Source organism: Mirounga angustirostris, unplaced genomic scaffold (assembly GCF_029215605.1).
Source record: "Mirounga angustirostris isolate CCGP_5_RB_7025 unplaced genomic scaffold, mMirAng1.0.hap1 SCAF_4, whole genome shotgun sequence".
Taxonomy (NCBI): Eukaryota; Metazoa; Chordata; class Mammalia; order Carnivora; family Phocidae; genus Mirounga; species Mirounga angustirostris.
Window position 1 is genome coordinate 181128571 of NW_026991712.1, and position 12501 is coordinate 181141071.

General features: G+C 56.9%; 1 protein-coding gene across 2 annotated transcripts in view; it reads right to left on the bottom strand.

The window, feature by feature from the left end:
* Positions 1–3575: 3575 nt before the first annotated feature.
* Positions 3576–12501, bottom strand: part of TNFRSF1B (TNF receptor superfamily member 1B) — a 35768-nt gene continuing 26842 nt past the window's right edge. The window contains exons 9-10 of one of the 2 annotated variants that reach the window (XM_045898678.3): positions 8174–8381; positions 3576–5594 (exon numbers count right to left, since the gene is read on the bottom strand). In XM_045898678.3, the coding sequence (XP_045754634.1) occupies positions 5314–5594; positions 8174–8381 (489 nt within the window). In that variant the 3' untranslated portion in view covers positions 3576–5313. Of the gene's footprint in view, positions 5598–8173; positions 8382–12501 lie in introns of both variants that reach the window. The other variant, XM_045898677.3, reaches the window with a different exon arrangement.

The window sequence follows — 12501 nt, forward strand, 5'->3', positions numbered from 1 at the left end:
TCATGATCTCAGGGTCCTGGGATCGAGCCCCGTGTTGGGCTCTGCATTCAGTGGCAAGTCGGCTTGTCCCTCTCCCTCTGCCTGCCACTCTCCCTGCTTGTGCTCTCTCTCTCTCTCTCTCAAATAAAATAAATAAAATCTTGGGGCGCCTGGGTGGTTCAGTCGGTTAAGCGTCTGCCTTCGGCTCACGTCATGATCCCAGGGTCCTGGGATCGAGCCCCACATCAGGCTCCCTGCTCGGCAGGGAGTCTGCTTCTCCCTCTGCCCTTCACCCTGTTCAGGCTCTCTCTCACTCTCTCTCTCTCAAATAAATAAATAAAATCTAAAAAGAATAAAAATTTTAAAAATAAATAAAATCTTAAAAAAAAAAATCAAAGCTCGGTTTCCCAACTCTTAGACCAGGCAACTTAAGGAACTTCTCACACTCCCTGGACCCCTCCTATGCACTAGAACATAAAACCCAACATCCTTTCCAGTGGCTTCTGAAGCCGTCCTCACAACCTCACGTCCTGCCCCAACCCGAGTCCCAGGGCTGTACTGCCCTCCCTTCACCAAGGCCTGGGCTCCTCAAAGCAGCTTTCCTCAGCCCACCCCGCAAGCCAGCAGCACCCCCACCCCTCTGTCCCTGCTGCTGCTTTCTTTTTCTTAGCACTTCCCGTCACCCAGCATGGCCTGTATCCATTCCTTTACACAGTCCGTCCCCGCGTGTCAGCTCTGGACAAGGACCTTAGCTATCCCGGCCTCTTGCATCCCCAGCACCTACCTACACACAAAATAGCAACTAACGTTTACTGAGCACTTACTGCATGCCAGGCATCATTCTCAACATTTTACAGGCAGTAACTCAAGTTACCCCTCGCTCTGAGGGAAGTACGATTTTAATCCTATTTTAACAGATCAGGAGGCTGAGGCACAGAGAAGTTAATTACCCCCCCCACCCAAGTCACCCAGGAAGTGGTCACACCTGGACACGTGGGTTTTGGGGGGCCCGCAAGTCTTGACTTCTGGGCTAGTGCATCAGAGGACCCCATAGCAATGATGACGGCATGAAGATTGGACAGAAAAGGATCACAGTCATCATGCCCCCCCCACCCTTCACCCCACCCTGGCCCTGCTTCAGACAAACCACTTGCTCCATCGTGGTTAAAAAAGAAAGAGGCGGGACGGGCTGCATGTGGCCCATTTTGACTGGTTACCCCATCAGGCAGGTGGCTGCCCTCAGTTGCTCCAAATTTACCCCCTCTGATATTGTGGTTTAATTCTTTTTTGTTTTAAGATTTTTTTTTTTTTTTATTGGGGCACCTGGGTGGCTCAGTCGGTTAAGCATCTGCCTTCGGCTCAGGTCATGATCCCAGGGTCCTGGGATCGAGCCCCACATCGGGCTCCCCGCTCTGCCAGAAGCCTGCTTCTCCCTCTCCCACTCCCCCTGCTTGTGTTCCCTCTTTCTCTGTCTCTCTCTGTCAAATAAATAAATAAAATCTTTAAAAAAAAATTTTTTTTTTTAATTTATTCATTTGAGAGAGAGCACAAGCTGGGGGAGAGGCAGAGGGAGAGGGAGAAGTAGACTCCCCCCTGAGCAGGAAGCCCACCACGGGGCTCGATCCCAGGACCCCCGGATCACAACCCGAGCCGAAGGCAGACACCTAACCATCTAAGTCACCTAGGCGTTCCTGATATTGTGGTTTATGATACGTATTTGGTCTTCGTCAGGTTTCTGACTCACAGCCCCTAAAATGCCTCAAATTTCCTAAGTGATCAGAGCAATGGGAGCATCTTTTGTTCCAGTATTTGGCCTTGTGTCCTCAGTTCTGGAAACAGCTTGAGCCATAAAGGTCAAAGGAGTGTCTTGCTATTCACGACAAGCGCCTTTCAACCACAGCTGAGTATATGTTACTAAGGTGACTGGAGGAAAGCCGCTGAGCATGGGGGCTGGTTGCCAGGGAAACCAACCATGGGATCAGAAGGCAGGAACCCCTCACCTCTACCTCTGGGCTGGGGAGAGGGGCTAGAGATTGAATCAATCACCAGTGGCCAATGATTTCATCAACCTTGCCCGTGTAATGAAGCCTCCCTAAAGACCCAAAAGGACAGGATTCAGGCAGGCTTCTGCGTTGGTGGCCACGTGAAGGAGCTGGGAGGGTGGCAGACGCAGGGGGCCATGGAAGCTCCAGCCCATTCCCACAGAAACCTTGCCTTATGCATCTCTTCCAGTTGGCCGTTCCTGAGTCCGAGTTACAGCCTTTGTAAGAAACCGGTAATCTAGGGCGCCTGGGTGGCTCAGTCAGTTAAGCATCTGCCTTCGGCTCAGGTCATGATCCCAGCGTCCTGGGATCGAGTCCCGCATCGGGCTCCCTGCTCTGCGGGGAGCCTGCTTCTCCCTCTCCATCTGCCTGCTTCTTTGCCTACTTGTGCTCTCTATCTCTCTGTCAAATAAATAAATAAAATCTTTAAAAAAAAAAAAAAGAAACCGGTAATCTAGTGAGTAAACTGGTCTCCTGAGTTCTGTGGGCTGCTCTAGCAAATTAACTGAACCCAAGGAGGGGGGTCATGGGAACCTCTGATTTACAGCCTATCGTCCGAAGCACAGGTGACCACTTGGACTGGTGACTGGCGTCTAAAGTGGGGGGCGGGATTTGTGGGACTGAGCCCCTCACCTGTGGGGTCCGGTGCTCCCACCAGGTAGAGAGCATCAGAATGGAGTGCATTTTGCAGGGCGTCTCGGTGGTGTCTACGGAGAACTGGGGAATTGCCGGGTGGTGTGGAAAACACTCCAGACCCTCATTCCTTGATGGTTGTCTGTGTCTGTGTCCTGCCTCAGCAGCAGGGTCGGGTAGATGTCATAGAGACCGCCAGAGCGCCCAAGTCTAAAACACGTACTACGTGGCTCTGTACGTGGCCGAGCCTGCTCTAGGGAATGGGTAGGGTAGAGGGCAGGGCTATGGGAGGAGAGGGGGTCCAGGAGACCACCAAGAATGAAGAGGGTAGTGCTGCGGAGTGACTGTGACCCAGGAAAAGGGGTGACCGACCCAGGGGCTGGCTTAGTGAATTCAAGGGCCGGGGCCTCTCTCCCCTCCTGGCCTTTACAGGAACTCCCTTTGCCTGCAGTCGTTCTGCAAAACTGCCCCTCACATCCGGAACCATCCCCTGGCTGTGCCCGCGGCGCCCTCCTCCGTACTCCCGGAGCTGCCCCCCACCCCCACGCTCCTCTGAGCACGCTGTGATGGGCCTCGCAGGTGTCACCAGACTGGAGGCTCCTGGAGGCCAGAGTCTCATTCCCCTAAGTGAGGAGGGGGGCTGCATGTGAACAAGCAGATCTGCAGAGACCCCAGTTCACCCCAGGAGCCGATGACACTGAGTGACAGGGCCTGTGATGAGGGTGATTCCGGGCCTGCGGGAGTGGCCAGGCTCTCAGCAAGTGCAGCTGTACTTCTGGGGAGCTTCTGGAGTCCAGGGACAGCACTGGCCAGCCAGTCCAGTGGCCAAGACTCCATCTCCCCCTACACATTGGTGGCCGGCAAGTGGGACCACGGACAAACCCCAGCTCAGACCCAAAGCCAGAGCCAGGAGTCAATGTGTAAAACAAACGAAAGGTTTATTTAGAAGCAGGAATGCTGTCCAGTATATACAGTACAAACTCTGTCTTGGGATCAACACAAGCCTGGGAACTGAGGCCACATCCAGAAAGGGCCTCCTTCCAATTCAGAGCAGCCCTGGGAAAGAGCAGTGAGGCTGAGGTCCTCCCAGGGCGGTCCACCAGGGGGCAGACACGCTCCATCGCCACACGGCGTCCAGTGCGGGCAGAGCCCGCAGGCGGAGACCCCCGCCAGGCCAGGCCGTGGGACATCCTGACTCCAAGGGAATCCTGATTTCAGGGAAGCTTTTACTTTCTCTTCATGGTAAAGGCTGGACTCTCCTACCCTCCGAAAGTTCAGCTGCCAAGGTCCAAGTCCAGTGGACTTTTTCAACAAGGGATCCAAGTACCTGGGACCCAACTGGCTTCTCCAGGAGTCCCCTCTTCCTTCCAGAAGCCGGTCCAGGCTGCACTCGTCCATGGTCCGCAGGACTCGGGCATGCGTTTGGGGGAAGCGGAATGACTCTTTAATGGAAAAGAATCCTTGACAAAACTGCTGATTCCAGCTGCCTCGGGCAGGCCATTCAACCCAGCAACATGGCTACCCAGACGGGCAGCACACGACAAACACACGGACATGAGACTGGCTCTCAGCAGCCCACGTCCGCTTGAGATCGCGGCAGGCACAATACCCAAGTGGCCCCGTGGTTTCCCTGGGGCCTGGGACTCCAGGCGGGGGGTGGGGGTTGAGGGGCAGAGGAGCACCTCCTCGGGAGGCAGAGGAAGGTCCAGGCTGAGGTAGGAGGAGATGGCTGAGGGCCTCAGTCATCCCCAATTCATGAAATTCCCTGACAGGAGGTGTGGCCTCGCAACCAAACCCAGAGGGAGGGAGGAGGGGCCCGAGCTGTAGGTAAATTGAAGTGAAGGTCAAAAGCAGAGAACAGCGCACTCTGAGTTTGGCTTTGTCCTTTCGTTGGCTTGTTTGCCTGCGTGGTGTTTTTTTTGTTTCGTTTGTTTTTTAATTGCCCCACGTTAAAGTTGGCAGATTTTCGGCTAGAGGTTTGCCGTCTTGCCCGGACTGCAGGACTCACGCAGGTTGCTGGCTGGGCCCGCTGGTTTTCCCACCATTGTGCAAGAGGTGAAGCTGGTAGGAATGGATCTGGAGGTGGTACCAGCTAACGGGGGGCGGGGGGACCCCTGCTGCCATCGCAGCCCCCTCCCTGCCCAGAACCATCTGATCAATGACACCCCCCACCCCAGCCCGGCCCCCGCTGGGACCATCCTGTAGTCTCGGCATTCAGGCTCAAGCACTGCCCCTTTCTCCACTGCCCCTTCTCCGTGGATGACTCACGCAGCGTCCCTCCTCCCCAGCAGGCCCCACTGGAAGGCAGGATGCTGGGGCCTCCCAGGAAGCCTGAGCTGGGTAGAGCCCAGCGATCAGAAACAAAATAAGGGCTCACAGGGCCAGCTGGGGCGCGGCTCTCAGAGCGGCAGGGGCTGGCTCCAGGCCAGCCAGCACTGCCGGGTCCAGCTAGCCTTCTGAGAAGGACGCACACCGTGACAAGAGCAGTTTTCCACCATTCTCCCCGCCTCGCCCTTCTGCCAGCAGACAAGAAAGGCTGAGGCTGTGGGGGCCACGAAAGGAATGTGGCTCAGAAAGAGCCAGAGTCCTGCAGGGTGGGGGGCCTAGAAGGACCAAGGAACAGCCCACCTCGGCTGAGACCCGACTCATGCCAGTCTGGCTAACTGGACTTCATCCCAGCGTCAGGCACACCAAGGGGCAGGGGCTTGTCCTCTGAGGTCTCCAGCAGAGTCTCTGGAGCCCCTGGCTGGGACTGAAAGGGGCATTCTTCCTTGGAGAAGGGGACCTGCTCGTCATCTGGGGAGCCGGAGGGGCTGGCGTCCACGTCCCCCGTCGTGTAGCTGGCCCGCGAGGCACACTGGGCACCGTGGTCGGAACCACTGCACAGATTCACGATGCAGGTGACGTTGACCTGGGTCCCGTGGCCACCAGAGGAAGGCTCTGCTGAACAGAAGATGGGGGAGGGCGGTCAGTGGGGAGTGGGGGTGGGGGGTCCTGGAGTGGAGGAGGTCTTCCTGGTCTGTCTGCTGCCCGAGACACATTAAGACAAAAGGGTCAAGAGGAGCGCCCGGCCAAGAGCCTAGATGGAGGCCATGGTTCTAGCCCAGCTCTGTTATGTAACCTCGGGCAAGTCACCTAACCTTCACATGTCCGTTTCCTCATCTGTCAAATAATTTCTCGCTCAACTCACCCCATAGATGGGAGGAGCCAGTTACATAAAGCAGGTGAAGGTTCTCGGAGGACCAAACACACTCCCCGCAAAGAATCAGAGAAGTGAACAGAGACAGGAAGTATATGTTACAGAACACTGGTCAAGCAACCAGGAGGAGTTCCCTTCCCGTAGCTGCAGGAAGCCTTGGCAGCCCTGGCCGGACTAACCAGGAAAAGGCTGGACTCCTCCGTCAGCGGCCCCTTATCTGCTGGCCACCAAGTCAACATCAAAGGGTTTGGAAATTGCTCCCTTATGGAGATGAAACATTGACCGTGACATTGTCTTCCTTCGCAACAACTCTGTTTCCTCCGCGCAGGGCTGCCTCTGTGATTTCATAAATCTGGGATTCCAGAATGGGGTGGGTGATGGATTGGCCTCATCACTGAGGCCAGGATGCCTGGGGCGGGTTCATGCCCACCTTCACGCCCGGTCCAGTGGGCACCTGCGTTTCCTAACTAGTTGGTGAGGGACTGAATGCTGGATGAGCCGAGGAGCTAAGTGTAAGGGGCTGGATGCACGCTAGCCCCTCTAAGAGGGAGAGCTGCTCCTGCTGTCACTGGGGGACTTGCCCGGTACCCAAACATGCGTGGCGTCTGGGGTGCATGGGGAGGGCTGGACGTTTGTTTCCAACTCCAGGGAAGCCTGAAAGCAGGATGGAGCCAGCGAGCTGCTCTGCTCAGAACAGCCCCAAAGAGGCCGAGGGAGGGAGGGCTGAACTCATGGGGCCAGAAGGAAATTTCCACCCTGAACCCCCACGGCACCTAAATGTCACTCAGTCACCGTGGCCTTTGCACATGGTGAATGAGACACTGCGGGGGCGGATGGGGGACCACGGATGGGGGAGCACGAGGGGGCACAGCCATGTGTTCCCACAGTAGAGAGAGGAGTTGGGATGGGAGGAGAGAGGGGGAGAGCAGAGGTGACACCAGAGAGTCGGGTGGGACAGAGAGCAGGGGGCGGAGGGCAGAAGGGGTGGGCAGCCATGGTCAAGGGTCCACGTCTGGGCCAAGGAGGAAGGCGCACCAGGATGACCATGGAAGAGATGTGGCTACGAAAGCAGAAAGATGAATCCCAGAGATGGACAAAGACCAAAAGTTTATATTTGGAGTTCCGTGCACTCATTCAACAAAGGTTTAGGACCACAGGCTACGTCCCTTCCTGGGGAGCTCTCAGGCTGGGGTGGGGACACCGACAAGACATCAGAATGATGAGGGCAGGCTACAGCGGGGGACACAGAGGTGGGGCACCTCAGTGCAGGTGGCAGTCAGGGAGGGGGCAGTCCTAGAAGCAGGTGACAGGTAGGAAAAGATGTTGTAGCCCTGCCAAGGAGAGGCCATGCTCATCTCCAGACGAGGAAACTGAGGCTGAGTTAAGGAGCCTGTCACTACAAGATATACCCAAGGGAGCCTCAGGCTTTCTGGGCGGACCCCGGCAGGGCCTCCCTCCAATGTGGGCACTGAAGCTTCTCACCACGGGTGACCCCATCACAGACCAGGCCCAGGGCAAAATGCATTCTGTGTAAATGGGGTCTCGGCTTCTCCAGAACCCACGAGGTCCCCACAATCCTGATGCCTCAGGCCCAAAGGGACTGGGCAACGGGCCACAGTGAGTGGAGCCCTGAAGACACCCATTTATTCATCCAGCTTTCTACCCAGGGCTCTGGAGCCTGAGAGCCCAGGGGGTATTCCTGGCTCTTCTGTTTACTAGCTATGTGCCCTTGAACAAACTCTTCAACCTCTCTGGGCCTCAGTGTCCTCATCTGTAAAATATAATAGGTTTTAATATAAGAATGTTATAATATTTAATATTATGTAATAATTTATATAACATATATACACAAAATATACATATTGTATATATGTATGTGTTATATATAACATATATAATATATAATACATAATATATGTTATATATTATATAACATATAACATTATATATCACTGTGTGATAATATATTATTATATATTTACATATTATAACATACAGGAAAACTCCCTTCCTGGATATCGGGGACTCAAAGGACAAGCTGGGATTGCCTAGAAGGAAAGGTGTTCCTGGGGAAAGAACCCTCATGGGCAAAGGTGGGCAGGATTTGGTGGGTTCAGAGAAATGAAAGAGGTTTGTGGCTCCGTGTTGCACCCAAGGGGGGGTAGGGAGACGCGGCTGGGTAGTCACGAGCTGTTCCGATGCCCTGCTGGGAGCTCAGGCCTGGCCCTGTAGGGGAGACCCGGGAGGAGCCAGCCAAGACAGAAACCAGGAAGAAACAGAAAGCAGGGGGAAGGAAGCCAGGTGGGCTCCCGCCTCTCACCTGAGCTGCTGGAGCTGGCGTGGGCCTCCCCGGGCCCACTGGCCTTCTCCGCACCTGCTGCCGGCGGCTGGGTCCTGGCAGGCGCCCTCCCATCTGCAGTGCTGGCTGAGCTCTCCAGGGAGCTGCTGCTGGAGCTGGGGGCGGTGGTCAGCAGGTGCTGTTGCTCGGGGCCCGGGGTGCCTCGGGCCTTATCAGCAGGCCCGTGAGGCTGGAGGGGCAGGAGAGGATGGAGAGCGGTCAGCCGGTCGGCCTGTTTCCTCTTCCTTCCTTCCCACACCAGGCGCACCCCGTTACATCAGCGCTGCGGTTTACGCCGCGCTCCTGCCCACACGGCACGTTCTCCCCACACTCGGGGCTTTCAGGCCAGTGAGATTCTGCATGGTTTCTGTGATTAGCCTCTGGCTGGTCTACCCGAGTGTGAGCCCTGAGAGGGTGGGGGCCGTGTGGCCCTGTTCACCAAATAGTCCCGGGTGGGGGGGCAGGCCTTTCATCCTCATTTTGCATCAGGAAACAGAGGCCCAGAGAAGGCGAGGAGCTTTCCTAAGGCCACTTCATCAGCACAGGGTGATGTGGCCCAGCCTAGCAGCCGACAGCATGGGCTCTGGACCTACAAGACCATGTGGGTACAAATCATGACTCCATCGCTTACTTAGCTGTGTGACCTTGGACAAGTTACCTAACCTTTCTGTGCCTCCTTTCTTTCCTCTATCAGGGGAGCATTAAAAACCGACCTCCTAGGGTTGTTGTAAGATTAAATGGCTGAATATTTGTCAAGTGCTCAGAACAATGCCTGTTCCAGAGTAAGCACCACACACCGGTGGGTTTGTTACATGAAAAAGGAGACAGAAGGGCCCACGTTCTCATTTGCTGCCCTGCGCAGGACGCGAGGGTCCCGGCTGGGATGGGAACCAAGGCAAATGAAGGGCTGGGGGGATGCAGCCTAGGACAGCCGAGGTGAGGGTCAAGGCGGCAGGCCTTTGCAATAGGGATGGGGGCATGTCGGCCCCCCTCCCCAGGGAAGGCTTTGGCCCCTTGGCCTCACTCCTGCTCCCCAGGGAGCAACAATTTCAAGTGTGCTCTGGCCAATCACCGCAGCCCCCCAGGCCTGAGCCCCACCTACGACGGCTTCTCCCACAGATGAGCCTGCCCCAGCCCTCAATTCCCTGAGGCCGGCCCACTGTCATCAGGACTGAAGGATCTATTTTACAAGCTGTCCCTTGAGGTCACCCAGTCCCAGGGAGGGTGAGTTCCCAGCTCCCTGTCACACGGCTGGTCTGGTCTGTGGCAGAGGCACAATAAAGCCCAGAAGTAGCAGAGAGATGCTGCCTTCCCTCGGCGTCCTGCCTCCCTGGGTTATGGTCCCCAGCTTTGGAGAGATGGAGGGCATTTCAAGTTCAGGCTGAACCTTTGGCCCTTGGATGGCACTCCTACCCCTGCTCTAAGCTTGGACAGGCAGGAGAAGGTGGGACAGGAGGAGCATCCAAATGTCATTTCTCACCACCCCCAAAGAAGGGGCTTTTGGGGCCAGCATCCTGCTCCTCTGCTCGTGGCTAGGGCTGGACAGAACAGAAACCCCCAAAGGTCACAGTCCGCCTCCTTCCTCCAAAGCCACAAGTTGCAAAGTTCAAGTAGGCTCTGAGTGGAGAAGATGCATCCTGAGTTCTGTTGCTTGGGCTGGGAGGGGAGTACTGAGGAGGCTCACTCAAAAAAACCAGGATTCCAGCCAGCCAGCCCCCATCACAGCCCAGCCCCACCATGGGCAGAAGCTAAGACCCTGGCAGAGCCACCAGCTGGGTCCTCCAGATTCCCACAGCTTCCATGTCTGTCTGTGTGCATGTGTGCTCATGACGCCCACACATCTGTACGTACGGGGTGGGGGCGGGGGTGTGAAGTGTGCCCACGCACCTGTCTGCAGGGGGGTGCACATCTGTGAGTGGTGCAGTTACTGTGCGTGCTGGGGCTGGTGAAGAGAGGCCCTCCTAGGCTGGTGTCTCAGGCCACTCGCATTAGCTGTGTGACCTTGGGAAAGTTACTTAACTCCTCTGAGCCCAAATATCCTCGGCAAGACAACTGGGGCAATAATCCTACTGCCTGGGTCGTAGTCTGGTTGTGAGACTAAGCAATGCTCAGAACTGTGCCTGGCACACGCTCAGCGCCTCACAAACGTGAGCCCACGCAGCAGTGCATCCGTGGAGTGACTGCGGGCAAGCTCACACGTGTGGGTATGCTGGCCTCTTCCAGACGAAGGGAAGTCACTGTCCCGCCATGCCTTGGGGTTTACCTCTACAGCACGAGGGGGCAGGAGGCGCTGGGTCTCCACTCTCTCCACCCCAGCAGCCCCGGGGCTAGAGCCTGACCAGGCAGCCTCCTCGCAGGGACAGCCGAGGAAGAACGGGGCTACGCGTGGGGGCTGCCGGGTCAGGCTCCAGCCCCGGGGAGGAGGCCCCGGCTGTGGGGGGCAGGCCCTGCTGGGGGCTGAAAGTCGGCCTTGGCCTTGGCCGAACGGCATGGCGGGAAGTGGGCAGAGCCTGCAGATTCCCACTGAGCTCCCAACCCAGGCTCGGCCACTCACCCAGGTGTCTAACCTTACACGGGTCCCTGAACTGCCCCGAGTCTGTCTCCTCACCAGTAACGCGGAATCGGTGGTAGCACTTCCCTCACAGGGCTGCGTGAGCACTCAGCGGCTGGGCGCAGCCGAAAGGCCTGGCGTGGCTCCTGTGCTGGCTCCCGGCTTAGCAGAGTGAGCTCCCGGCTAAGCAGTGAGTGCAGTGAGTGAGCTCCCGGCTAAGCAGTGAGTGCAGTGAGTGAGCTCCCGGCTTAGTGGTGAGTGAGCTCCCGGCTAAGCAGTGAGTGCAGTGAGTGAGCTCCCGGCTAAGCAGTGAGTGCAGTGAGTGAGCTCCCAGCTTAGCGGTGAGTGAGCTCCCGGCTAAGCAGTGAGTGCAGTGAGTGAGCTCCCGGCTAAGCAGTGAGTGCAGTGAGTGAGCTCCCAGCTTAGCGGTGAGTGAGCTCCCGGCTAAGCAGTGAGTGCAGTGAGTGAGCTCCCGGCTTAGTGGTGAGTGAGCTCCCGGCTAAGCAGTGAGTGCAGTGAGTGAGCTCCCGGCTAAGCGGTGAGTGCAGTGAGTGAGCTCCTGGCTAAGCAGAGAGTGCAGTGAGTGAGTTCCCGGCTAAGCAGTGAGTGCAGTGAGTTCCTGGCTAAGCAGTGAGTGCAGTGAGTGAGCTCCCGGCTTAGCAGTGAGGGAGCTCCCGGCTAAGCGGTGAGTGCAGTGAGTGAGCTCCTGGCTAAGCAGTGAGTGCAGTGAGTGAGTTCCCGGCTAAGCAGTGAGTGCAGTGAGTGAGCTCCCGGCTAAGCAGTGAGTGCAGTGAGTGAGCTCCCGGCTAAGCAGTGAGTGCAGTGAGTGAGCTCCCGGCTTAGCGGTGAGTGAGCTCCCGGCTAAGCAGTGAGTGCAGTGAGTGAGCTCCCGGCTTAGCGGTGAGTGAGCTCCCGGCTAAGCAGTGAGTGCAGTGAGTGAGCTCCCGGCTTAGTGGTGAGTGAGCTCCCGGCTAAGCAGTGAGTGCAGTGAGTGAGTTCCCGGCTAAGCAGTGAGTGCAGTGAGTGAGCTCCCGGCTAAGCAGTGAGTGCAGTGAGTGAGCTCCCAGCTTAGCGGTGAGTGAGCTCCCGGCTAAGCAGTGAGTGCAGTGAGTGAGCTCCCGGCTTAGTGGTGAGTGAGCTCCCGGCTAAGCAGTGAGTGCAGTGAGTGAGTTCCCGGCTAAGCAGTGAGTGCAGTGAGTGAGCTCCTGGCTAAGCAGTGAGTGCAGTGAGTGAGCTCCCGGCTAAGCAGTGAGTACAGTGAGTGAGCTCCCGGCTTAGCGGTGAGTGAGCTCCCGGCTAAGCAGTGAGTGCAGTGAGTGAGCTCCCGGCTTAGTGGTGAGTGAGCTCCCGGCTAAGCAGTGAGTGCAGTGAGTGAGTTCCCGGCTAAGCAGTGAGTGCAGTGAGTGAGCTCCTGGCTAAGCAGTGAGTGCAGTGAGTGAGCTCCCGGCTTAGTGGTGAGTGAGCTCCCGGCTAAGCAGTGAGTGCAGTGAGTGAGTTCCCGGCTAAGCAGTGAGTGCAGTGAGTGAGCTCCCGGCTTAGTGGTGAGTGAGCTCCTGGCTAAGCAGTGAGTGCAGTGAGTGAGCTCCCGGCTAAGCAGTGAGTGCAGTGAGTGAGCTCCCGGCTTAGTGGTGAGTGAGCTCCTGGCTAAGCAGTGAGTGCAGTGAGTGAGCTCCCGGCTAAGCAGTGAGTGCAGTGAGTGAGCTCCCGGCTTAGCGGTGAGTGCAGTGAGTGAGTTCCCGGCTAAGCAGTGAGTGCAGTG